This window comes from Opisthocomus hoazin, chromosome 9 (genome assembly GCF_030867145.1).
Source record: "Opisthocomus hoazin isolate bOpiHoa1 chromosome 9, bOpiHoa1.hap1, whole genome shotgun sequence".
Classification (NCBI taxonomy): domain Eukaryota; kingdom Metazoa; phylum Chordata; class Aves; order Opisthocomiformes; family Opisthocomidae; genus Opisthocomus; species Opisthocomus hoazin.
The window spans coordinates 8,356,713-8,381,652 of record NC_134422.1 but is presented as its reverse complement, the minus strand read 5'-3'; the positions used below and the strand labels follow the sequence as shown (position 1 = coordinate 8,381,652).

General features: G+C 38.2%; 1 protein-coding gene across 3 annotated transcripts in view; it reads left to right on the top strand.

Annotated features, from left to right (window-relative positions):
• MGAT5 (alpha-1,6-mannosylglycoprotein 6-beta-N-acetylglucosaminyltransferase) overlaps window positions 1-24,940 on the top strand; it is a 139,991-nt gene that overhangs the window by 81,338 nt on the left and 33,713 nt on the right. For all 3 annotated transcript variants that reach the window (XM_075429957.1, XM_075429955.1, XM_075429956.1), the window contains exons 6-11: window positions 5,041-5,112; window positions 6,221-6,382; window positions 7,497-7,666; window positions 8,564-8,698; window positions 14,909-15,042; window positions 18,876-19,009. In XM_075429957.1, coding sequence (XP_075286072.1) covers window positions 5,041-5,112; window positions 6,221-6,382; window positions 7,497-7,666; window positions 8,564-8,698; window positions 14,909-15,042; window positions 18,876-19,009 — 807 coding nt within the window. The remainder of the gene's footprint in view (window positions 1-5,040; window positions 5,113-6,220; window positions 6,383-7,496; window positions 7,667-8,563; window positions 8,699-14,908; window positions 15,043-18,875; window positions 19,010-24,940) is intronic.

Sequence of the window (24,940 nt, the reverse complement as noted above, 5' to 3'; positions counted from 1 at the left end):
TCTCGATTCCTTCTTCAGAGGCAACTTCTGTGTTTTCTCTGGAATGATCAAATAATACATGTAAACAAGTTGAAGAGCAGGATCCAAACCAACACTGCTGCCCTCTGTCCCTTTGCTCAGACTTGGAGCTTGTTGTGTGTGGATATTCTGTACCTAAACAAAGCTGAAGTGTTTGTACATTTTTGAGGTGGATTTCACCTAGACCCACTTTAGTGATATCATGATCCTTTCTGTCAACATTGCCAATGACAGACAAGGTGCATATCAAGGGAACAATACCGGAGGCGTACTGCAGCCTTAGCACATGCTGTATCATCTTCCTGTTTATAATCGTATACATACAGATCTATACACATATTTGTATGTATACACACACATTTTTTCCCATTGTACATGTTATTTAATCACAAATGTGCCTGGACCAGAAGAAGTTACACTTTAATGCTGTTGCATTTTCTGCAGACTTCTTTGTTACAAGTTAGGTGGTGGTATAATACAAAATCAACCAAAGCAGGTTTTTCCCCCTGCCCCATCACCCCATACTGTATTAGGGCCTTCCAGAAAAGGTGTTGCAAAATAAAGTTCCTGATTCTTCCCCTGACATTCCCTGCCCGATCTCTGTCTTATCCCTAGTAGTTTCAATGAAAGCTGATAGGCTTGCTTTAGGCGATTTGGGAGCAAGGAGAGAAGAAGTTGTTCCAGGCACCAGGTGTTTTACAGAGGTTGCATCACTGTTGGTGCTTATTTCTGACAGAAGACGAAGGAGACTGAAGGCCTCCGCTCAAGCCAGTCTGAGCAGTTTTAGACATTCTTTTTGTTTCTTTCTTCCACATCTATAGTTGGAACTTAGTACTCACTGAAATAAAACCTGACTGGTACTTCTCTTACATCAGTAAGCCTGAGAAAAATGGTTGAAGTTTTCACTGGTATTTGCTGTGGAAAAGATCATTTTGTGCGTATCCTCCTGCATTTTTCAATAACTAGAGCACCCACCTTTTTATTTGAAGAAGTTCCCGTGGCAGTGGTTAATAGTCTGAATCTGAGAAGAACAGCTGCAGGACTTGTTCAGAAATGATGAGTACAACTAGAGTTACTGTGGTGGGCCATATTTGGGTCATGCAAGACAACCAGGAAAATTACTTAACCGCTGAGGTTTCATATTTAGTTGCAGGCATCCTTGTTGTGTTCTGTGTGAGAAACCCTGAAGTGATTAGCTGAAGTGGCAATACTTGGTTCTCTAAAAAATAAACAAACAAAAAAGTCCACCAACCCACTTTCTAGGTCATCTGAAGTTCTCACGAAACTCTGGGTCCTGCCAAGATCTGCAATTAGAAGTTGTTCCTAGGCTTAAAGGTGAGAAATCACACGTTCTGGATGGGAAATGCTGAAGTGCTCAGACTGAATTGAATGCTAGTGCACTGCGCAAGAGAGGAAGGCCAAATAATGAAAGAGCAAGGGAAAGCAGAAAGTGGTTGTCTTGAAAAAGGCCAGCGGTATGGTTATTTAAGTTATTTTTACCCGTCTTTCAGAAAAGGTGCAACAGAAGTAGTGTGTATTCTGCACGACTGTGTATCGTTACATGGGACTAAAAAGAGAAGGGTACGAAGTTCATTTTGCTACTCATCTGGGTTAGTGCATACTGTTGCTTCTAACTCCAACACAAAAAAAAATGAGTTCTATTTCTTAACAGGATTTTAGAACAATCTTTACCGAGGCTTTGTACCTTCTTAGACCTTAATTTTACGTAGTGCAATTGAAAAACACGATTAACTGAAAGCTTTTTACTTGAAATACATATAAAAATGCAATTGCTGTGTTTTTTGAGGAAAGCAGCAATAAAACTTAGCAGCCTGCTAGATACCTTGTATAAGTAACATCAAATCAGCAGGCTTTTCAATTCTGTAGCAGAAGCCTGTCAATGCTATTGTTGCCTTTTCCAGTAGTTCTACAAAGGCTGTCGCTGAAGTCTGAGATACGTTGTGTAGTTGCGTAGGTTGAAACCCCTCTCCCTTTTACCGAAGTGTATATTGGCTGTTGATCATCTGTAGCTCTCACGAAACAGGGAAGCAAGAACCGGAGATGGAAGGAAATATCTCTGCTACCTCTGAAAACCTTGGCTGCGCTGGAAGTGTGGTGTTTCTTGAGTACTAGGCACCTCTAAATACAGATGTTATGACTTGTGTAGACTTCACTGCTGTAGTTTTTCACTTTTGCTTACTTGGCTCTGTATCTACCTGATAATATCTACTAGGATCTAAAATTGACTTCTAGAGCATGAGTTTCAGTGTTGACTGTTCTGGCTGCTGCCATCACTCTGTATTCTGTTTTTCCTCTCAGTTTCTCTTGGAACCATGACTTATTAATTCCAGTTGATTCTTAAATTATCTGCAAAATTAACTCCTGTTCTGAACAACAGAACTTGTTTTGGCATTTTGGCTGGTTTTGGTATCATAATGTTTCCATCTTAGGGGCATATATACCCCTGATCTTTTTTGCCTAAGAATACCTGAAATTCACTGTTAAAGTAATCCTAGTTTGGCTGATATGTCAGTCAGTATTTTGCCTCTCCATCCCTGGTTTCCTTTGAGTCAATACATTAAATTAACGAGTTTTTTTCTTCTTTCTCCTTCCCATGGTATGTCAGATTTGTTTGCTTCATCTTTGCTTTCTTGGTGCTCTTGTTAATTATTATCCCCATGTCTAACAACATGAACAGAATTCTTTCCTTTTTCTGTAAGAGAATGCCTACGCATTCTTCCCAGTGTATTTATCAGTCCTGAAAACAACAAAACAACTGGCATACTTTCAAGAGTATGCGTTTAAAAATCTTCCTGTGAGTTCTTTTGGTCTTTCCAATGAAACTAGGAATTGACTGAATATCAATAAGGAAAAACAATTGCTGGACTAACTGCATAGACTGATATTACTTTGAAACTAATCCTTAAGTGTTGATTTCTGATTAGAGTTGCTGTAATGTAATTTAATTTAGAGTAGGGGGAATATTTCTAAAAGCACAAAAGAACTGTGTTTGTTTTTCAGTCAGTGAGGCATGCTGCTAACTGTCCCTGGCACCTCTGAGAAATCTTCAGTTCCTTTAGGATGCCTGATGGTGTGATGTGAAACACATGAAGCCAGAAAAGGGGCACATGCAATAGTCCTTGAAATGTCATCTCTTAATACAGATCAGTTTTCATGCTAGGAATAATTCAAAATTATTTATACCGTTAAAAAAAAGAGAGATTAGGACTGTGCAAATCATGTAATAAGGACCTTGCAACTCTTTTCTACCAGTGATTCCACAACTTAGATTAGTAAAAGTTAGGGCTAATTGCTACAGTTTCTAGTGTGTTTCCAGAGTTGGAGACCACTGAAGAATCAGATGTTTTCAAACGAGGTTGATAAATTTGCTGCTTTCAAATGTTGCATTAAATACCTTGAGTAGATTAAGTCATACCATTCAAATTAATGCTTCTATATAATTTTTTGAGGAATCTCAGCTTGATACGTTACTTCTCTTTAATGAGGGTATGATGTCTGTAAATTTATTTTCATGTGATTGGTCTTCATTTGGCAATCATTTGATATGATCTTAAGCTGTTAATCTCTAATGCTCCAGGTTTACTGCAGCATGATTAAGCTAAAATTGTGTTTTGACAGGTCTATGACTGGAGGAACTGTAAGAGCAACTCTGACTTCTAGTTCTCTGGGAGTTGTGAACTTAATTGGTAGCAATGGGGTATCTTAGCTGCCCTATAAAGTTTTGTGTTTCTCCCTTTTCACAGTACAATTATGTTTCTGTTTCCATGGGTTTGCTGCTGGAGCGGGGCCAGAGGGGGCCACAACAATGGTCAGGGGGCTGGAGCACCTCCCCTGTGAAAAAAGGCTGAGAGAGTTGGGGTTGTTCAGCCTGGAGAAGCAAATGCTGTGGGGAGACCTTAGAGCAGCCTTTCAGTACCTGAAGGGGCCTACCACAAAGCTGGAGAGGGACATTTTACAAGGGCATGTAGGGACAGGACAAGAGGTGATGGCTTTAAACTGAAAGAGGGTGGATTTAGATTACACAGCAGAAAGAAATTGTTTGCTCTGAGAGTGGTGAGGCCCTGGCCCAGGTTGCCCAGAGAAGCTGTGGCTGCCCCCTCCCTGGCAGGGTTCAAGGCCACGTTGGACGGGGCTCTGAGCAACCTGGTCTGGTGGAAGGTGTCCCTGCCTGTGGCAGGGGGGGTTTGAACTGGGTGATCTGTAAGGTCCCTTCCAACCCAAACCATTCTGTGATTCTTCCCGAAAGTGAATGGTCTAATTTCTTAACCTACATCAATAATAAAGATTCTACAGAACAAGCAAGATCCCTAGGGAGAGCACAGGAGCTTTCAGTGACTTGCATCCATTTGCTGTTCCTTCCCTAATTACTAGCTATTGTACTTTTTTCTAGTAGACAATAGTAAAAGTATTGCATTTGTACTGATTATGTTTCTCTAAGAATTACAGCTATGAGTACTTGTGGATATTGTTACTTATGTTATCATTATGTTACTTACACCTTTCAACTAGAGTGGTTTTGCTTTTATTCTTCTTTGCTGTAAGGTAGAACTTTGATCCTTGGGTATTATCAGGCTTTACCTTTTTATAAAGATATTCTAGGGTGATGGGAAATGTTCCAAAATATATATTTTTGTAAGGTCTAGAAGCATAAAAACCTTAGTGCTTTTTGAAAACAGTTAGAAACTGCTCAGAGAAACTGTTTTTAGAACATTTAACAGCTGACCCCTGTCTTGAAAGGGTTTTATCTCCTGTATTCTTTATCATGAATGAATATCTAAATCCAACTTTTGGTTGCAAATTTGCAAGGTTAAAATAGTATTGAATTACAAAAAGTCGTCTTAAGCTTTTCTTGCAAAAAGCAGTTCTGCCTTGCAGTGACTTACTGATCACCTGATCCCATATTTAAGCCATAGAAAGGTATCATATAAAGGCAGTGAGAGGCATTGGTAGACAAGCTGAAAGTAGAATAGAATGATTTATTTTCATGTGATTGTGTTACAGGTTGAAAATTGGTGTCCTCGTTTACCTTGGAGAGCAAAAAATCCTAATGAAGAAACTGATCAAAAAACAGTGGTAAGAGCAATGTTAAAACATGAGGAATTATTCAGTAATTGTAATTCATGCAGAACATCCTGGAATCCTGTGCCACATAAATGCTCGTAAGACTAGAATTTACCATTTTTATTTCTCAGCTCCTCAAAACTGAAGGGAAACATCCTTGCCTGTATATATATGTAGCTCATCATGTATTTTCTCCAATCATTGTAATGTGCTGCAGTCTTGGTGATAGATTTCCATTAAAGAAATTTTTGTGTTTAAATGTATGAAATATTGTACACAGATACTAAGACGAATTACAAATCCATAGACTGTTCAGCAGTGTTAAGTGACCATATGTGAAACTGTCCATTTTTATTGTGCCATAAATCTGGACCTTATGTATAAAAATGCCTTGAAGGAAGAGGCTTATATATGTTCCAGTTTTGTAGTAACGTTTTCATTAGTCGTAAATTTTTCCTTTAAAAACCCTACAGCCTGCAGGGTTGTTTCTAAACTGTTATAGCCTAATTATGTAGCACTTAGGTATTTTAAGATAATTGCTGGGCTGTATATGAATATTGCTTACATAATTTAGATATAGGCTGTCTCATTTTCTAAGACCAATTGTTCTTAGATCAGTCTAGCTTTAAAATGAGTATTTCATTTAAAATTTATACTCTAGTAAATGTTTCTTCCTTCATGGTATAATAGGAGACTTCCTTGTATTTGGAAGATTCATGATGTACATGAATCTTTGACATGCTGTTCTGATTTTATATTGTGTTTTGGAGATACTTTAACCTCATTTTGAAGCACATGAACAAAACCAAATCTTATATTGTAGAAATAAATACAATGCGAAACACTGCAAACACACTCCGGAGCTACCAAATGCCACTAATAAAAGTAACAGTAATTTACATGGCTTAGAAATGTCTGTTTAAAGATATCTTAAATATTTGAACTAAAATCTGAACGTGACTTTACTGTTAGGAGTGTATCTTTTTTTTTCCTAATGTTTTTTTTTTTAATGAGGAATGTAAAGTACAGAGTCCAGAAGTGAAAAAACTTCTCAAAATGTGAGGAGTACACTATTTGAAGATTAATGTTGTGGGGTTTATTTTTAATGCTTTAATTGAAGGCTGAAATTCGTATCAACTTTGATAATCTCTACAAAATGATGTCAAGACATGAGGAATTCAGGTGGATGATGTTACGCATCAGACGAATGGCTGATACCTGGATTGAAGCAATTAAATCACTTGCAGAAAAACAAAATTTGGAGAAGAGAAAACGAAAAAAGGTAAAGTAAAACATTTTTCATTCCTGCCGCTTGCAGTCATAGAGGCTTTTTTAAGCTTCTTGAAGTAACTTCAGAGTGGAAATACCAAATATGTCTAAAAGGCTCGTGTTTATACTTGTGCCTCTTTTCAGGAAATATTTCGCCGTTTGAAATTACTCTAGCAATGGGTATTTGCTTTACAAATAGTTTTACATACTTTCCATGAGTCAATCTTTGAGTAAGTTTTCTAACCACTTTAATTTTGGTTAAAATAGAGACTGTGCAGAAGTTTCTAAAAGGAGAATCTGTGAATTTGGTACAAGCTGATGACACTAGAGTGTTTTACATAGTCATAGAAAGCAACAATGGTACATCGTCTTTGTCCAAAATTGAGACTTTGAATGGCATATTTCTTTCGGATTTGAGTAGACGTAAAGTTGACCAGAACTTTGGATTGGATTCAGTTTACTAGACCTCCTCTAATGAGTTCATTTTAAAAACCTTGAGATTCTTGAAGTGAAAAGTTCTGTTTTATTTGATTAATTTTTTTTTTAATTACCTCAACTGGTTAAGATAAAGCTAAAAGTTTTTTCATTTTAATGTGTCAAGTTCAGTTCTGGAAGCTGCAAGAGATCAGAACAAAAGGAGGTTTTGAATGTTGCTTTTTTGTAAAGAGTGAGAGAAAATATGTTTGGTGTTTGGGAGTTTTTATGCCTGGCACTGTATGTACCCACACTCAAATAAGAGACCAGGTATGTAGCACAACCTTCCTTAACTATGCTGTCTTGCATAAGCAAATATATTCTGCTGGAGAAGATAAACGGTTATTCAATCCAAACAAGTTAGTGTGAGCCACAACTTTCTCTGCAGAGTTACAGATTATTTTGTGAATAACACCAGTTTGGGGTGTTTGTTTAATTACTGATCTGGTGACAGATAATAGTGCAAAACAATGCAGTAACATTCTTATAATTACTGTTCTGGAGATCCATTACAAAATTAAATCATTGGGGTTGGGAATATTGGGTTTTTTTGGTTGATTTTTTTGGCCATAATTGGAAAGAAAAAAAATGCTGTGAGGTATAATGTTGCATGTTTAATGTCGATAAATCTAACATATGATTTTCCTTTCCAGATTCTTGTTCATCTGGGGCTTTTGACAAAAGAATCTGGATTCAAGATTGCAGAAAATGCATTTAGCGGTGGCCCACTTGGTGAATTAGTCCAGTGGAGTGATTTAATTACATCTCTCTACTTACTGGGCCATGACATCAGGATTTCAGCTTCACTGGCAGAGCTCAAGGAGTAAGGAGATTACTTTCACTTTTGAAACTGGAATGCAAAAAAAAAGAATTGTAAACTCTTGAAGCTTCTGTTAACACTGTATAATTTCTTACGGCGTAAAATGAAAGTGATAATTCACTAAACAGACGACAAGATTATTTTCATGAGCTAAGTATATGTGCTATGAAAAGGATAATGGGTTTTCATTGTAGCTTCAGGCTCCTGAGACTTCATACATTAATGCTGTAAAATTCAAACTAAGCAGCTTATTCTTTAAACATTCCAGGTGCTTTAACCAGCTGCAATAGGAAATGTCACAGACTAGCCTCGTTCTCTGTCCTCTGCTTCAGTTTCTGCTAGTCTTCACTCAGTATCTGATTTTGAAATAAACGTTTAAATTCTTTAAACACATTACTTTTGGAGTAGTTAGTTGCTTATGTTAGGGTCAAATTGCTACCTCACCTTTGTCTTGCTTTGCAGATTAGTTCAGTTTTGGCTGTAAAACATCTGTTTTAAGCTTGCGCACGTATGCTTTTTCTGTAGCTTTCATTTTTTTTATAACAAACGACACCATAATTTTATAGAGAGCTCTTATGCTATAAAGCTGTCAATAGAAGTCAGAAATTATTTCAAGTCATTTCAAAGCACACTATTTTTAAACATTCCAACCATATTACTCTCTTGTTTAAACTAGATGAGGTTTTTAGTGAAAATTAGCACTTTACTGATGTATAAACAGTTCTTTAATAAATGCTGAGCATCTTTAGCATTTGAATGTTCTTACATGGTTCCTGATTTGGAAAAGATAAGAGTAAGGCTTTTTTGGAAAGGGGAATTATTGGTATAAATTATATTACAGCATCTATTCAAGGTGTTTGGAAAGTCATACTTTTCCATATTCCTTCTTTCTTTGTTTAGGATTATGAAGAAGGTTGTAGGTAACAGATCTGGCTGCCCTACCCAGGGGGATAAAGTTGTGGAACTCATTTACATTGATATTGTGGGACTCACTCAGTTTAAGAAAACCCTGGGTCCGTCATGGGTTCATTACCAGTAAGTATAACCCTTATTTGACCTCTTAACTGCTTTGTTAAAGAGCTTTTGTTGAATAACACATGTCAAAATACTGGGGTGAGTACATCCATGTGGGTTTGAATGTATTTAAAAGTAAAAATGTGGTTCTCTGTTGTCTTTCACTCTAAGGAACAAAGGGGCTATGACCTGTTTGTTGCATACTATCTTTATCTCCCCCAGCAAGTTTGGGATTCTTGGTTTCCAGCGTTTTTAATCTTAATGAATTATTATATCTTGTTGAGTCATAATCCTTGCCTTTCTTTCCCTCCCTTCTTTACACCTCCCCCCTTTTGTTCTGTAAATTATTGGATGAGCTGAGAGTTTATTGGATTTTGTTGTTTAGATGGAACATCAGAGTCATGTTTTGCTTGTCAGTGTTTGTAGCCGTTCTGGATTGATGATTGTGGAGATTTATCTATTCTAATTGTATTGCCCAACAACCGCCATGCAATTTTTACTGTTCCACCCCTTAGGATGTTAGGCAGAGAGTTGTCTTCAGGAGCAGGTATAAAGAATAAATCTGCTGGTAACTGCAGTTGTTGTTGCTTCTGTAATCTGTAAACATCTTCCCAAAGATGGCAGTCACAAGAAATTACTTTGTATAGTCTTCTTAATGTCTGCAGTTTTAGAACCACATTGCTTCTTGTTAATAACCTTAAAGCAGCAAGCCTCCCATGTGTTGCACAAATACATATCAGCGTGACATAAAAGCCAATCTAAATTACTGACTTAGATTTTTCTGTACCTAATCGAATTAAGTGTGTTTCATCATCCATAAAGTTCAGTAAATCCTGCTTGAAGGAAGATACTGAAAGGTGTTCACTGCAGGCAGAAAAATTGTTTTCTGTCTGCCTCAGGATTTTCTAGAGCATTGGATCTTTTCAGCCTAATTTTAAATGAGAGTATTCTGATCAGCGTTGCAGATTAGATTAGTCTTAATCTCTTTTTTGAAGCAGAGGAGTAAACGGATATTCTGGTTTTGAGGAGCCTGCTAATAACGATAATCCCATTTTCCACTGAGCTACGGTTGGTTGTATGTCTGCCAGATGTAATTGTCACAAGGCGATCACATACAGTGTTGTGGTCAGGATTTAAAACTATACTTATAAATTCAAAATGTTTCTTCCCTTTTGCTTTCAATTTACTACTTGGTATATTCTGTAACAAAGATATGGAAATACACCGTGACATTGAGATTATTGGATTAGCTTTTCAATTTTTCGTGTTTATTTCATGAATCATTAAATTTTGAATTGTCAATCTGTTTTTCATTGATTCCTAATTTGTGGTAATGTCTGACTTTTTCTCGTTTAAGAGAGTAGAAATAAACTTAACTCTAAATAAATACCTTAGGCTAATATAGGAGTTTTTGTTAGGCTTTTGAAGAAGAAAAAAAAAATACTTAACGCCTCTCTTCTGCAACGTTGGATTTCATGGGAGGAAGGGGAACTCATCTTGACCATACCCTAGTTGAAAAGTAGATCAGATCTGTTTGTTCTTCTTGAGAGGTTTTTGCCTAAACTTTTACTATTGACTCCAAAAGATAACCCAGCCATTGTTTTATATTGTTAAGCTCTTCTTTAAAGGGTTTTTCTTGCTCTGATTAATTGTGAACTGCCTGTTACTGCTTGTTCTAATATGGTTCTGGGGAATAAATTTCTTCCTTCCCCTCTTTGCCAGCCTCTAGAACATTTTATATACTGATTTTACTTCAATTTACTTTTCTTCAACATAAATTCAGGGTTTTCAATTCAACCTTTGAATTGAGGTTTTGTAGACCTTTCATCAACCTTGTTGCATGTGTTGGGAATCTCTCTAATTGCTTCATACTGTTCCTCAGGTTCAGAGTACAAAATGGGGTCTGCAGTCTAGCAGAGACTACCAGAATTTATTAGAGCAGGAGAATTAATTCATAGCTTCATGCAAGCCATCTCCTGTTTGACAGTCCTCTTGCAATCATTTTTTTTTCTCTCAGCATCCTGAGTTACCTCATAAATTTTGTCATCAAAATATTTTTAAGTTAAAACTGCCAAGTCCAGTGTAAGAGCGTAGTTATTTAGTTTAGTAGTCTTTAATTCATTCCAGTAAAATAAACATTATCATGAATAAAGTTGCCTTATAGCCCTTGTTCTTTACAAACTTCACTTTCTCACTCAGTATTATTTAATGTCAGTAGGAATAATTCTTTGTCTTGAAAGAAGTGTTTTGCTTTATGCCATATAGTTTTCAGCAGATATGCTGGTCAGCTCAGACCAGACTCAAATACAAATAAATTAAAACTTGTTTATTAACTTCAGATTGGAATAGAGTGGTAGAATATACCTGTGTCTTCAGAACAGTCTCTGGAGAAGAGTGCCATATATAATCTTTGTGAGTGAACTTGAACCCTGAGGAATTTTTGACAATTGCAAATCAGGTTTTTAGAACTGCTAGCTCGCAAGAATGACCCTGCTACTCTGAGAGGTGAGCATTTCTGAACAACTGAAATACTGGTTTGTATGTCTGAGATCTGTAGCACCAAGGACTCTTGGTAGTACGTGCTTTATCTGGTATAATTGGCGCTGTGAATAGCATGACTATAGCAAAACAGATCTCATTTCTGAGCGCACCTTGTTTTCAAGTAGAAGAATGCTTGGACATCCTGTATTTTTAACTTCTGAAGTCTGGATATTTGAATGCAGTTTATGTGCAATAAAGCAACATAAAAATTAGTAGCTTAATATAGTTTGAGGAGTGCAGCTCATTGCCTTTCTTAGCACCCGCATCCTCCATAGAGCGCAGAAGAATCTGGTGGTTTTTTTCATTTTTCTACAGTCTCTCTAGCAATGACTCATTCCCATATGCCAAAAATCCAACTGGCTTTATTCTTGAAATAAATTAACATGACAGCTATCCTGAAAAATGAGCAACATTCCTGCTGCTTACATGTTCTCTAGAATACATCTGTTTTAGGAGGGTTATTTTCTGACTAAGTTTTTACATTTTAAAGGCAAGTACTGAGTGGCCTGAAAGTTAATGTGTGCGTCTGCAAGGATTTCTGTAGGCAGACAGACACTGCTCATGATCTGAGCTGGCTGGACAGAAGGTAGAACAGCCTGGAGTCTGCATATCTGTGCTGTCACATTGCTGTGCCTGAGCTCAATGCACCTGTAAAGCTTCCAAACCAGAACTGGTTGGGTTTTGACCAGCTTGCTCCCAGGAAGATGTCTGCAGCCACTGGCATATATGTACCCTTTATTTAACAGTTTATGCTGGCATAGGTGCTAGTTGCTGACAGGGATGGGTGCTGCTGGACAGCATTGCTCGTGTAGCCAAAGATGAAGTATATGTAAGTAGAGTAAAATTACAACCTCAGGGGGGAGAATGATATGAATAAATGTGTAGGAATACTTCCACTAGGACAGCCCAGTTAACATTGTGCTTACGCCCAATATTTAAGCAAAACCAGTCACTTTAAAAATGGTCATAATCCTGGGTGCGTTTTGCCTAAATTTTTTTTACAAGCCCAAAAATTGTTGCTTCTGATATCTCAGAAGACGACTTTAATATGGATGTTTCTGTAAGCAGTTTGCTACCCACCAATCCTCTTTTTAATTAGTTGATGAATAGACTAATCAGTCTAACACCAATTCCAAAGCGTGCTGTAATTCTCTGCAACTTTCTGCTAAAGCTGGGTGACACTTCGGGAAGGATGGGGCAAATGAGTGAAACACTAAAGTTAAAATCACAGTAAATTAACATTTTTATTTAAAATATATCCCTGCTTTGAAAAAAAAAAAAAACAACCTGTTTCACCATTTTCAAAATGAATTATTTCACTGTAGAAATGCTAAAACATTATATGTAAGATCAAAATTTTTTTAAAAAATAGTCAATTGAAAGAGATTTAAACCACTAAGTGAAACAAATGGAGAATATAGTACTTGGTCAGACAACTGAGGCACTCCTACATAGGTTAAAATATCAGTTCAGCATAACTGGCATTATTTACATTAATTTCTAAATTTTCAATCTTTACCAGTTCTTTTCTGCTGCATTTCAGGGATTAGGTTCACCACTCGAGCCTTTGAACTCTCATACCATTTCTGCACACACTTGTACTTTCCACTGTGATCTTTTCCTCTCGTCATTCTGACTTTCTCTGTGCCTGAATCATATAAATATTTTTCCCCCCCTGCTTCCTGACGGAGCTTAGTTTCCATTGCCTCACGTTTCCTGTCCTGCTTCAGAGACCCTGTCTGTATTGGACATGGTTACACATATCCTTATGACCAATTAGTGCTACTTACCTTACATCTGAATACAGGAAAAAGAGAGGAAACAAGGAACTTTGAGGTGATTGCATGTGATGCAGTGCTCCTTACGTGTATAATTTGACAAACTCTACTAATGTTGGAGTTTTTCAGTAGCTTTCACCCATTTTTCATTTCCCTGTACGTAAGTACCTGGCCAAAAGCTGTATTATTCGATAAGAATTTTGTTTTAAGGCCTGCCAAGAAAGAAGAGGGCTTTTATTACGGAGTGATTCATCAGTGCAGAAGTTGTTTTGGTCCTGCTGGAGTATTTTGTATGATGTAGAGATAATTGCCACTGTTGTAAAATATTTTCATTGAGAACGGTTGACATAAAACACTGCACAGAAACTGATCTGTCAGCTTTGTTGTCTGGTGAATCATAATGTGTTGTGTATTTTGACTTTCTTTTTGCTTGAGAGATCTCTGAAGATTTAAAGAGAAGTAAATTTGCTCTATTTGTACTTTCAAGTACAACGGTGGCATTTCATATGAGAATTTGAAAGTTGCTGGGTGTTTTTTTTTTCTATTTCCCAATTTAATGGACACTTCAGAGGAAGGAGTAACATGTAAGAAATATGTGAATGAATGTATTTTTGGGGATTAAATTCTTTCACATTTTAAAGCCAAAATCCTGGTGTTTTACTGAACAAATATATGGGCTTGGAGCATGGGAAATGTTGAAGACTGGGAAATATAGCCATTTTTATTAGTAACTTTTGCAGCTACCTCCGTTCTCTGCCACCCATGAGGTTGTGTCTCTTCCTCAGCACGTACAAGCCCAGTGGTACAACGTGCAGTGATAAGAGTTCATGTCTTTATAGCATAGTGGCACATGATGTAGGAAGATGTCCTGTATAAGTCTTTTCCGGAAATTTTGTTTGTGGAGGGCTGAAGAATGATAGGGTCAGCAGCTCTGGAGCCATATAGTCCAATTCATTTGCAGTGGAGCCAGTGGTCAGTATGATGGCCATACAGTTCCTGTCCGAGCCACATCAAAGGTTTGGCAGGCTGCGTTTTGGAAACGTAACTTCTAGAATCTGTATGCTGGAATATGTGCCCTCTTCTTCATACCGAGACTTTTTCTGCCCTTTCGTGTACTGTGTTCCTTTTTGAAAGAAGCCACTCGTAAATGAAGTTATTCTTCTTCAAGGAATTAATAGAAGTTTAAATAAAGGACTGAGTGAGATTCTCTCATCCCAGACCCTTAGTAATCCAATGCCAAGGTTTCTCTCAGTTGTAGGCTGGTTGTTGCAGACATTTGACTTTTATATTGTTTCTTCAAAAGTCTGTGATGAAATGTTTCATAAACAAATAAATGGTCTGTCTGACTGCAAGCTTTCAGCAAATCAGATTGTCTTCAGTACTTCTCCAGTAGGTCTAATTGACCCAAAAGTCAGAACCTGGAGACTAAATACAGTTGTCTAAAGACAGAGCACTATTCTGCTCTCATCTTCTTGGCACGTGGCTGTTGGCTATTGCATTGATTTTGTACTAATGGGCAAGAACATTAGAAAATAGATGAAGAATCCTCTCCTCTTCTGCCTGAATTATACTTCAGAGCCCCAGGAATGTGGGTGACAACAGTAGCGTTCCCATAAGCTCTGCTTGGATGTTAAAGCATAACTTCATTCTGTAAGAACAAAGAAAACCAAAATAAGCTCCAGGGTTGCTGTTTGAATGTCTGATATGTCCTTGAATTTGGTGATCGTAATGACTTTGTGAATGTTAAATGAACAGAAATGTTTGAAATTAAAATGTACCTTCAGTTTATAAATCATCCACAGTTGCAAACAAAAACAAAATACATCTTAATTTTCATAACTGTGTATATATACACACATCCTTATACATTCGTATATGCATATGTACCTACAGCAATTTTTTTTTCTTCTAGGTGTATGCTAAGAGTTCTGGATTCCTTTGGAACTGAACCAGAGTTTAACCATGCCCATTATGCCCAGTCTAAAGGCCACAAGACACCATGGGGAAAGTGGAACCTTAACCCACAGCAGTTTTATACAATGTTCCGTAAGTACCCTTGTGTTTATAAATAATTTGGAGTTTTAAAAAGGAATGCAGTCATTGAGAAGAATTTTTGTATTATGAAAGACAAATTAATTGTTTAATAACATGCATCTGCTAAATGGGCAGAATCATGTCTGTAGACAATGCAAAAGCTCTATTGTGTTTCCACTGAGCAATCAGAAAATAACAATATCAGCTTATATAAATAATGGTAGGGAACTGTATTCTCAGGGTACCTGTGGAAAATGGTGAATGGCTTTTCTTTCAAGTGTCAGTGAGTTTGGCTTTGTTAGTTTTATCTTCTCAAATCCTGCTATGGAGTGATAGGTTTTTGAGGAACTTGCTAGATTGCATTTTTATAAACTGCAGTCTTGCATTTCGTCATGTTAAACTGAAGTTCGTAACTATGTTGTTGTATTTTTCCTTTTTTCTCTCAACAACTGAGCAGCACAGTTCCTTCACTGTTTCTTTGTATTCGATATTAATAAACTAGCACTCAGCAAAAATAGGTTTTTGTCTCTATTTTTTTGTGGATTTCTCAAAATTTTTGCCTAGCTTGTTTTTTCGTGTTCTGAGCATTCATCTTGAGATGGACCAGTTCACACTTTTTTGCCAGCAGTGTGCAAAGCTATTGAAAAACAAGTAGTAGATTTCAGCATTGTTGTAGATCTTTGAAGCATTGTTAAATATCTTTAAAAAAAAAAAAGAAATGAAACAGAAAAAAAACATAAATTCTGTATAAACTTGGTCAGATTAAATCATTGCAGTGACCTGCCCCAGCCCTAGTCTTTGACTTTATGGCACTAGGTTCTAGAATCAAAAGATCTTTCTCTTTTGCATGCTGTAGTAGTGGTTCAAATTTGTTATCTTGGAGAGGTGCAGAAAGATTCACTGCCGCCAGCTAGCTTGAGGGTAAGTGAGTCTTAGGAAAGAGGAAAGTGCGTGCTGTTGTGTGGTTGCGTGCAGCAACTTCTCAGCCCAAGTCTGTAAAGAAACACGTGGTAGTGACCAGCCTGACCTCCAGAGTTTGGTGGTGGTCCTCGTCCAAGGCTAAGGCCAGGGCATGCACTGTTCTCTCGTCAGGCTTCAGAGTTGATGCTTTCAAACTTTTCTGCTTTTCATGGCAGAATTACACATGCTGCTGTCTGGGTCACATGCTTTTCATTTGAGTTGCCCTGTAAAATTCTGGAGAGAGGCATATTTTGTCTGTCAACATTTGCTGTGCAAGTTTTTCCAGAGAAATATAAGTGAAGGTTGTTCAAAAGATAAAAAGACTGCATTCACAGTTGTTTCAAAGCGAGTTACAAAACGCGTGGTAGGGAAATGTGACTTGGAAGTGGTTGCAGAGTTTGTGTCTGGGCATTAGTAAGCAGAGCTTGTTCCATAGCCACATGATTTGCTAATATTTATTAGTGTATGTCCTAAACATAAAAAAGGAGCCGAACACTCAATCATGCTGTATTTAAGTAGTCCAGCTGCTGGGAAATTTGTGAGTGAGGTCTTGTTCAAGATAGCAGCATGGCTGATGATGCGCTTGAGGAAAATAGTTGTGTGAATACTTGTGGTACAGCTGTGTGTGGGCCCTCCTCAATCCCCCTTCCATGAAATGCAGAAGAAAGTAAATCTTCTCTTTAGGCATGATCTCTGTTGTGGCAGTATAGGCTACTGTTGTAGTCTCTTATTCGAAGCAAGTCACTTCATAATGAATTTTCAGAAGAGTATGACTACGCTGGAATTTCAATAAATAACCATTTCCAGTTTTTACTACTGAAATGACTGCTAGTTTTCCTTTGCAGGAAGAGTGGTAAAGAGACAGCAGGCAAACTCATTCTGAAGCATGAATGATTCCAGTGCTAGAAGTTATTGAAAGATATTACTTCTTTTTGTACTAAGTGCAGAAGAGTCAGTGTTCTTCCATATTTAATATATAAGGTTTATTTTTGTTCTTAGCTCTCTGCTGCAGAGAGAGCACGATCTTTGTAGGGTTCTGATTGGAAGGGCATGTTATGCATCAGTAAAGATTTTAGGACAGATTGGAACACTGGACACGTTCCCAGGATCCCCAGACTCTGTTATGTTTTGAGAACTCTGATTATAAGGGCAGAAAATTATTACTGAGGAGCAAGCAAGGCATATTCAAACCTTTGGCATATTACCAAGTGCTTGACTGTTCTCTGAGCTTTCCAGAGACATGAGGGTTTTTTCCCCTTTTTATGTGTTTTATTTAAATTCTTTTATGCAAAATAACAGCACTGGTACTTTTAAAACTGCATGATCTTGCTTAAAAATCCATCCGAGTGCTTCCTGTCAGTGATGTTTGAGGCACTGAATTCCACCAGTTCTAAGTGCTAACTTTAACAAAGGTTTATTTTTCTTTTGAGTGTATACTGCCTTGCCTCTCCTTTGAATGCAATCTCTCATCCAAAAATATGAAAGGATGGAAAAATGCCCCTTTCAGGCATATTTGCAACGTGCCATTTGCTGTGCTAAATTCTAAAAAGTCCTTGGGTCTAAGTGGGTGCCTAGCTGTTGCTGAGGCATTTTTTGTGAAAAAGAGTAATAGTCATTTGAAAGACTAAATGCAGTGGCAGAGGGAAGCGTATGCTGTGTGTGGTTTCTCTGTTCCACTGCATTATCCAGTTGGCTGATTTTCAGCAATCAAAAAGCAAAACCTCGTAATTGCAATAGAATTTTTTTTATTTATTTATTTTTTTAGAACTCGGACCATAGGTTTAGCATTGCATGCAGCATAAACGCCTGGGGCGTTGTCTTTGGGGTTTTTTTAACTTTTCAAAGTGTCCTTAGTAAGAAGTTGTCAGCTTGTGTGCCAGAATTTAAAAGGCAGACTTACAGAAGTGATCCTAGTGTTTATTGCAGCCTGTTTCTATGTGAACTTCCGAGGGTATGACACTTTTTAGAGAGGCACAAAAATCCCACATGTTGGAGTAATTTTTATGTAGTAGGGATGGATTTGTACCTGAAGCCTTGAATGTTGAAATCCATCCCTGGAATTAAACACCCTGTCTACAAAAAGGAAAAAAGACCCAAACCAACAAAACCCCTTCATTTTAATGAGCCTATAGGCCTGTGAGGAGGAGAACAGTGACTAGTATTGATGGATGTCACTGCTGGAAAAAGGCTGACAGAGGCCAAAAATAATATAGAAAACTAAGAGTAAATTGCATATCCTTTGCATGTACTTTTTTTTGTCTGGGCACTGGATTAATGCAACAATTCACTTACAACAATAGATGTATCTGAATGAATTAGGCAGTGAAATTTGTATTCTGATCTGCATAGTGTGACTTTGTAGGCTAGCAAGTAGCATGGATACATAGTATGCAGTGAGTTGGATGGTTGGTGTTAGCTCTTCCAATTTAGAAGGTAAACCCAAGAAACTTACTACAATTTATTTGTGACATTGAACAACATACGACTTTGTTAACTAGCATAAAAGCAGGGTTTTTCAAATTATTGGTATTACATCTCTGAGATTGTCAAGCTGGATTTCTTCTGGTTCTCTTATCTCTCATAAGAAAATAGAGCTTAGCACACACAAAATCATTTATTATTGGCATTGGTCCAGCTACAGAATTTTTATTGCCAGAAACAAGCCAGAAAATAACTGCTTACTTCAGTAGACATATGCAGCAGGACTAAAATTAATAAGAACTATTCCAGATAATAAAGCAAGCAAGTGTATCTCTCAGTATGAAAGTGAAGGAAGTGGTCTGTTGAATAGTGTGTTCCTTATACCTAGTTTTCTGACAACATTCACACTTTTCTAACATTAACTGATACTTCAAAAGGTTTTGAATATGCTCTGTTTCTTACAGCTCACACTCCGGATAACAGCTTCCTTGGGTTTGTGGTAGAGCAGCATCTGAATTCCAGTGACATTAAACACATTAATGACATCAAAAGGCAGAACCAATCTCTCGTTTATGGCAAAGTAGATAATTTCTGGAAGGTGAGTTTTCAATACTCATATACTTGAGCAAATTTGTTTTGATCTGTATAATAAAGCACAACTCTAGATTTAAAAGTATCTCTTGTCTATAAAGCTATTAAATTATTTTTTCTGAAAATAAACATTTTTAAATAATTGAACATTTTGAAGTCTTTCTGATGAGGAAGCTTGCGTCTAGATTGATGGGGATCCTTTGCTATTTATGCACACCTTTCTGATAGAATAAAAAGTTCTTATAGTCTTGATATCACAATAATTTTGGAAAATGCAGAAGCTGTTAAAAGTAGTGGGAAATTGAAGGTGTCAGAGGCTTTGTGAACTTTAATCAGTGATAAGCAAAGGTGTCTTTCAGTTATGTATTTTGTTATATCTGCAACCAAAAACATGCTGCATTTTTAACTGCAAGTTGTGTTCCCCTAGAAACCCTAGAAGTGTTCCATCTCATTTTATAGCCCTGTAATAATATCAGAGGGTTTTTTCTTGAATATTGCAATTCCTGCATTGTCTCCCATCTGCAGATGAGAGTTGCAGAGTAACAACACTGAGATTTGGTCGTATTTGCACCAAGCTTAAGTATATTCTGTTGTTAAGCTCACAGTGGTCTCTACTTTTTGTCCACTGTCTTTTTCTGGAGCTCCATCATAGAATCACAGAATGCTTTTGATTGGAAAGGACTTTTAAAGGCCATCTGGTCCAACCCCTTGCAATGAGCAGGGACATCTTCAACTCGATCAGACTGCTCAGAGCGCCATCCAACCTGACCTTGAATATTTCCAGGGATGAGGCATCTGTCACCTCTCTGGGCAACCTGTGCCAGGGCCTCAGCACTCCCATTGTAAAAATTTTCTTCCTTATACCCAGTCTAAATCTACCCTCTTTCAGTTTAAAACTGTTACCCCTTGTCCTATCTCAATAGGCCCTGCTAAAATGCCTGTCCCCATCTTTCTTATAAGCCCCCTTTAAGTACGGAAAGGCTGCAATAAGGTCTCCCTGGAGCCTTCTCTTCTCCAGGCTGAACAGCCCCAACTCTCTCAGCCTTTCCTCACAGCAGAGGGCTTCCAGCCCTCAGATCATTGCTGTGGCCTCCTCTGGCCCCGCTCTCACAGTTCCAGGTCTGTCCTGTGCTGAGGGCTCCAGAGCTGGACGCAGGGCTCCTGGGGGGTCTCAGCAGAGCAGAGGGGCAGAATCCCCTCCATCGCCCTGTGCCCACGCTGCTGGGGATGCAGCCCAGGGCATGGTTGGCTTGCTGGGCTGCAGGTGCACATGGTCTGCTTGTGTCCAGCTTTTCATCCCCAGTTACCCCGGAGTCCTTCTCAGCAGGGCTGCTCTCCATTCCTTCATCCCCCAGCCTGTACTGATGCCAGAGGTTGCCCTGACCCAGGTGCAGGACCTTGCTGCTCTTCCAGGCTGCCGCACCTGGGAGTGTCTGTCTCATGCAGTTTTCAAAGAGAAGCACTTACTAGTAGCTAGGTTTTCTCCAAGTTACCCCTAGCTCTGTGTGCCCGTATACTCTGTATGCCTTCCCTCCTGCCTAAAAAGACCTGATTTTAAGCCTCTTGTCAACTGAAAAAGGAACTGATCAGTACATGCTGTGCCATACGTAGGACCAAACAGTATGACAGTGTGAGAACACCTGTCTCACATTTTCTTTCCTTTTCTCTTCATTGGCAGGAGAATATCAGTCTTACACAGTTTTATGAACCACAGAAGCAACATTTAGTCTGATAATTGTGATTATACAGAATAAATTCTTGAAAAATGATACCTACAAGTAAATGGTCCATCTGTGATGCAAAACAAAACAAAAACTGAAGAGAAACAGGGGATTGTTGCCAGTGGTAGCAAGCAGGTAGAGCTGAATGCTTCTTGCCTACTGTGCTGAGAAAAGTGTTTATATTAACTGAGTGTGTTCGACTGTGATCTCTCAAGTTTGTATTTGGTCTTACTGCACTAAGCTGTGTAACCTCTGCCTTAGAAGGAAATTTCACTTTGCGTCATGGTGAATACTGTGACAGTTATTGCATTTGGCTCATGATAGAGAACGACTTAGTATGCCCCTTTCTGCAGAATGCTGGAGCAGAGCTGGGATCCTTCGTTCAAGTCTCTTCTAGCTGAGGCTCTTGTACTTTTAGTTCCTGATCTCATTATCAGTCTCTCAGGAACAGTTGCATGTGATGATAATCCTGACCTGATTTGCAGTCTATATCAGCAGAACAACCTGTGGAATATTAGTTGGATTTATGGAACAAGATAGTTGCTTAGTCACCAGGGTATTTTTTCACTGACATACATATCTTTCTCGGTTTATTCAGTCTGAATGAATTCAGAAATATGTATTAATAGCTTATATGCCCAGAGGGGAGATTTGTGTTTGCCTAGTCTGAGACTCTGTATGACACACAGGATATTCATGGCCTGCTTAAGACAAAAACACGGCTTTTTTGAAAAGAACATCCATTCTTGATTTTTGAATAGCACATAATGGAACCCCCACTACTTTCTCTGGTAAAATCCTTGAGTAATTGTCTTCTCTCTTAAGATTCTGCTTTATGTCTGGTACAGATTTCCAAATGGTAATTTCCAGTCTTAGTAGCAGTTACAGGCTTTGTCCACTGGACTGATGTTGTTTCTGTTCTGTTTCCCTGTAGGAATATATAGGTTGAAGTCAAAGTAACTCATAGTTGTCTCCTGAAAAGCCTGTATATGCTGAACCACTGAGAGCTTGGTGCTTTCTAACCCAGAAGTGTTCTCACGTGTCTGTTTTCTCTGAACCTTTTCAAGATTATTCACATTCCTATGGAAATGTGAACGTTAGCAAAGGGCACACGAGCTATATGAGCACCAAATCAAAAAGAAATACTATATGCGTTGTTAGGCATAGCCCCTTTTCACCATTAGGAGCTTGTGTATAGACGACTTCTCAGCCGAGAGCCTTGTATCATTTTTTAGAATTGTTGCTTTTCAAATCACTGCTCCGTTTCTGTAGGTATTTCTTGTCTTGTTGCTTCCAAGATGTGTGACTCAGTACCTGGCCATATTAAAATGCTTACTGTATTTTTGTAACATCAAGCACTTAAAATTGTAACGTACAGACTGTAACTGCAGTCATGCCCATATGCACTGGTACAAGAAGTGCAATCACTGCAGATAGGCTTTGAATCGGTGACAGTGTGGGATGTCTTATCTGGAGTGATAAAATCCAGTTCTTGTGATCAACAGAAAGCCTGAACTAATCCTGTGTCTGTGTAATTTGCTTATTTCATGTTTCCTTCATTTTCGCTGTTCAGTGTTCTTTTCATCTGCCACCATGGCTTGTACAGAACCAGCCTAATCTATTTATCCTGCTACTCTTCTTAATATTGAACATGGCCAATTAACAAGAAGTGTAATCTCCACAGTATACAGATGTCAGTGCTGGGTCTGATCAGTTGTTACAGAAGCACAGTGTGAAGGGGAGAGCGTTCCAGTCCCCAAATTAAGGTGCTTTTGGGGAACAGCAGTTGCAAATAAATTGTTTAATTTTAAACCAAGCAGGTTGAAATGGAACTGAGGTATGCACAGGACCTTTTTTCCCCTGGGGGTGGAATTGGAATAGCTAACTGCCATCCTGCTTTTGTGTAGCCGTGGACATGGGTCCTTTTCTGCATCTGGCTAGGCCTGTTAAAAAAAAAAAAAAAAAAAAGGAGGAAAAACAAAAAGATGCCAAAGATGCCAAATTACTTGTCATTTCATCTTTGCCCAAAATCACCATGTTCCCCAGCTCTGCTGCATGGCTGGGCAGAGTTGGAAAGGCTAGTTCAGACCACCTGCTTAAGCTGTGTGCGCTAACCAGGTTAATGTAGCTAGAGAATTATGGGTTGCTTACAGACAATCTTCTGTCTTCCCACATCATTCCCTGGGGTTAAACTGTGGCGTGAACATGATGAGTAACAGGGGGAGGAATACAGTGCTGAATTCTGTCAGCTCTGCTGAATACAGAAAAAAATGTGAGCCCATGGCCTGGGAGCAGCGGCGTTCATCCCGTATTGCAGCGGGCAAGTCTGGGTACGTCTTGCTGGAGGTCAGGAAGGGTGTAAGCTGCAGGCACTGTAAGAAACATCTTGTTTACTTCCCTCTGATAACTAAATAGGTCTTAAGTGAGTTGGGGACTGCAAGTAGGAGGCTCTAAAGAATTTAGCTACATTTCTGAAGATTATCCTTAGAGGTAAGCTATCAGGGACAACATCTGCCAAGTTTTGGATGTGTATGTTTATAATCAAAGGTTTGGGTTTTTGTCTGGGATTTCTGGCAGTGATAAGGAGAGACCTGTCTCTGCCTAAGTGAAAAAGAAGGAATGAATAAAATGAGTGAGACCCATAGTGCTCTCTTTTATCATAATTGGCTTTAAGTACAGAACATTTCAAATAAAAGGGAATGTTTGAAGCTTTTCGTGTCATTTTAGCTCCTGTTTTGGTCTAAGTCTTTGCTTTGTTCTTCTTCCTGCAACTTCCTGCCATACTATTCCCATACTTCTACCCTTAATTCTGAAAAGAAAAAAGAGTCTAGATGCATTTTACACTGTTTGCTATTTGTTTTTTGTGGGGTGCTGTGCGAGAAGTCAGGATTTTGTTTGTATCGGAAAATACCCACCAGTGCATAACATACAATCATATGATGATTGCTTTAATGGATTGTATTATAGTGTATTGAAGTGGAGTTGCTGTAAAAATGTTTATATATTTAAAGGCAAAATAATGTGTCAGTTTGTTACTAATGCCGCTTGACAAGATGGGCATTCTTCTTAAATGTATACTGTCTGCACAAGTTTTGAAGAACTGGAGATGGGAAATGGTTACATTTAGCTTTTTCTCAGCGGGAAAGTATATAACCAAGGCTGTTCGTAGTAGCAGCCTTAATAGATCTATGTGGCATGTAATTTCCTCGTTGTATGCCCTCTTGCTTGGAGTGGGAGGACAAAAATGGGGAAAAGTCAAGAGAGGAAAAATTATACTTTTAGGAATGGTTCTGTTAGGTGCAGATCAGTGTCTCGCTGCTGGCAGCATTGCCTTTTGCTTCCTTCTGATTGGTTTTTGTGCTTCCTATTTAGCAACATACTTTGGCTGAACACTGCATTTCGTTTTTTAAGCTAAAAGAAACATAAGGAAAGGGAGAAAATATCCTTCTCAACTTTTGTCTCCCATGTGGTCAGTGCACTCACAAACTTGTCTTGTGGTGTTCTTATTTTGTCTTCCTCCAAATTTGCAACAGCACTGTGGCCTTATCTACTGATTGAAACTTGCCCTAGTTGCTCGCACCAGGCACCAGGAGCACTGTCCTGCTTTATGCCACATAACAAGTTGAAATGAGCCAGACACTTCAGTTCAGCAACATTTCTGAAATTTGCCATTTGCTTCTGAATGAAGTATGGATCAAAAAAGCAAGTAAATCAAAGCAAATGAGCAGCTGTAGGTGCAGTAAACAAGTATACATGTATATACACTTTTGAAGGCTTATTTTTTAACATTTATTATGAAAATTAGGGTTTCATTAATTATGAAGGAAGAAAGAAAAAAATGTTTTCCATGAATATTTACCTTTTGGACAGGTCAGTGATCAGCTGCTCTTTTTTTAGAACTCTGCAGGTACAAGATGAATCAATGAGCTCTTACAATACCAATTAAGGCAATCATCTACTAGTATTTGATTATCACAAAACCAACATAACCTTTTCTTCCTGTGGTCTCACTTCCTATTTTCTTCTGTACCCTTGCACTTTTCTGCTTCAGCACTAACAGTGCACACCATGTCTTATTGTTAGTTCTGGAAATTTCCATTCAAAGGACAGGAGATTCCTGATTAGGCATTAGTGCGCATTACCTGACAGTGAAATTGTCAAATCTTTCAAAAACCTCAGTGTAAAGAAAAAAAAAAAAGAGTAAACTTCATGGATGA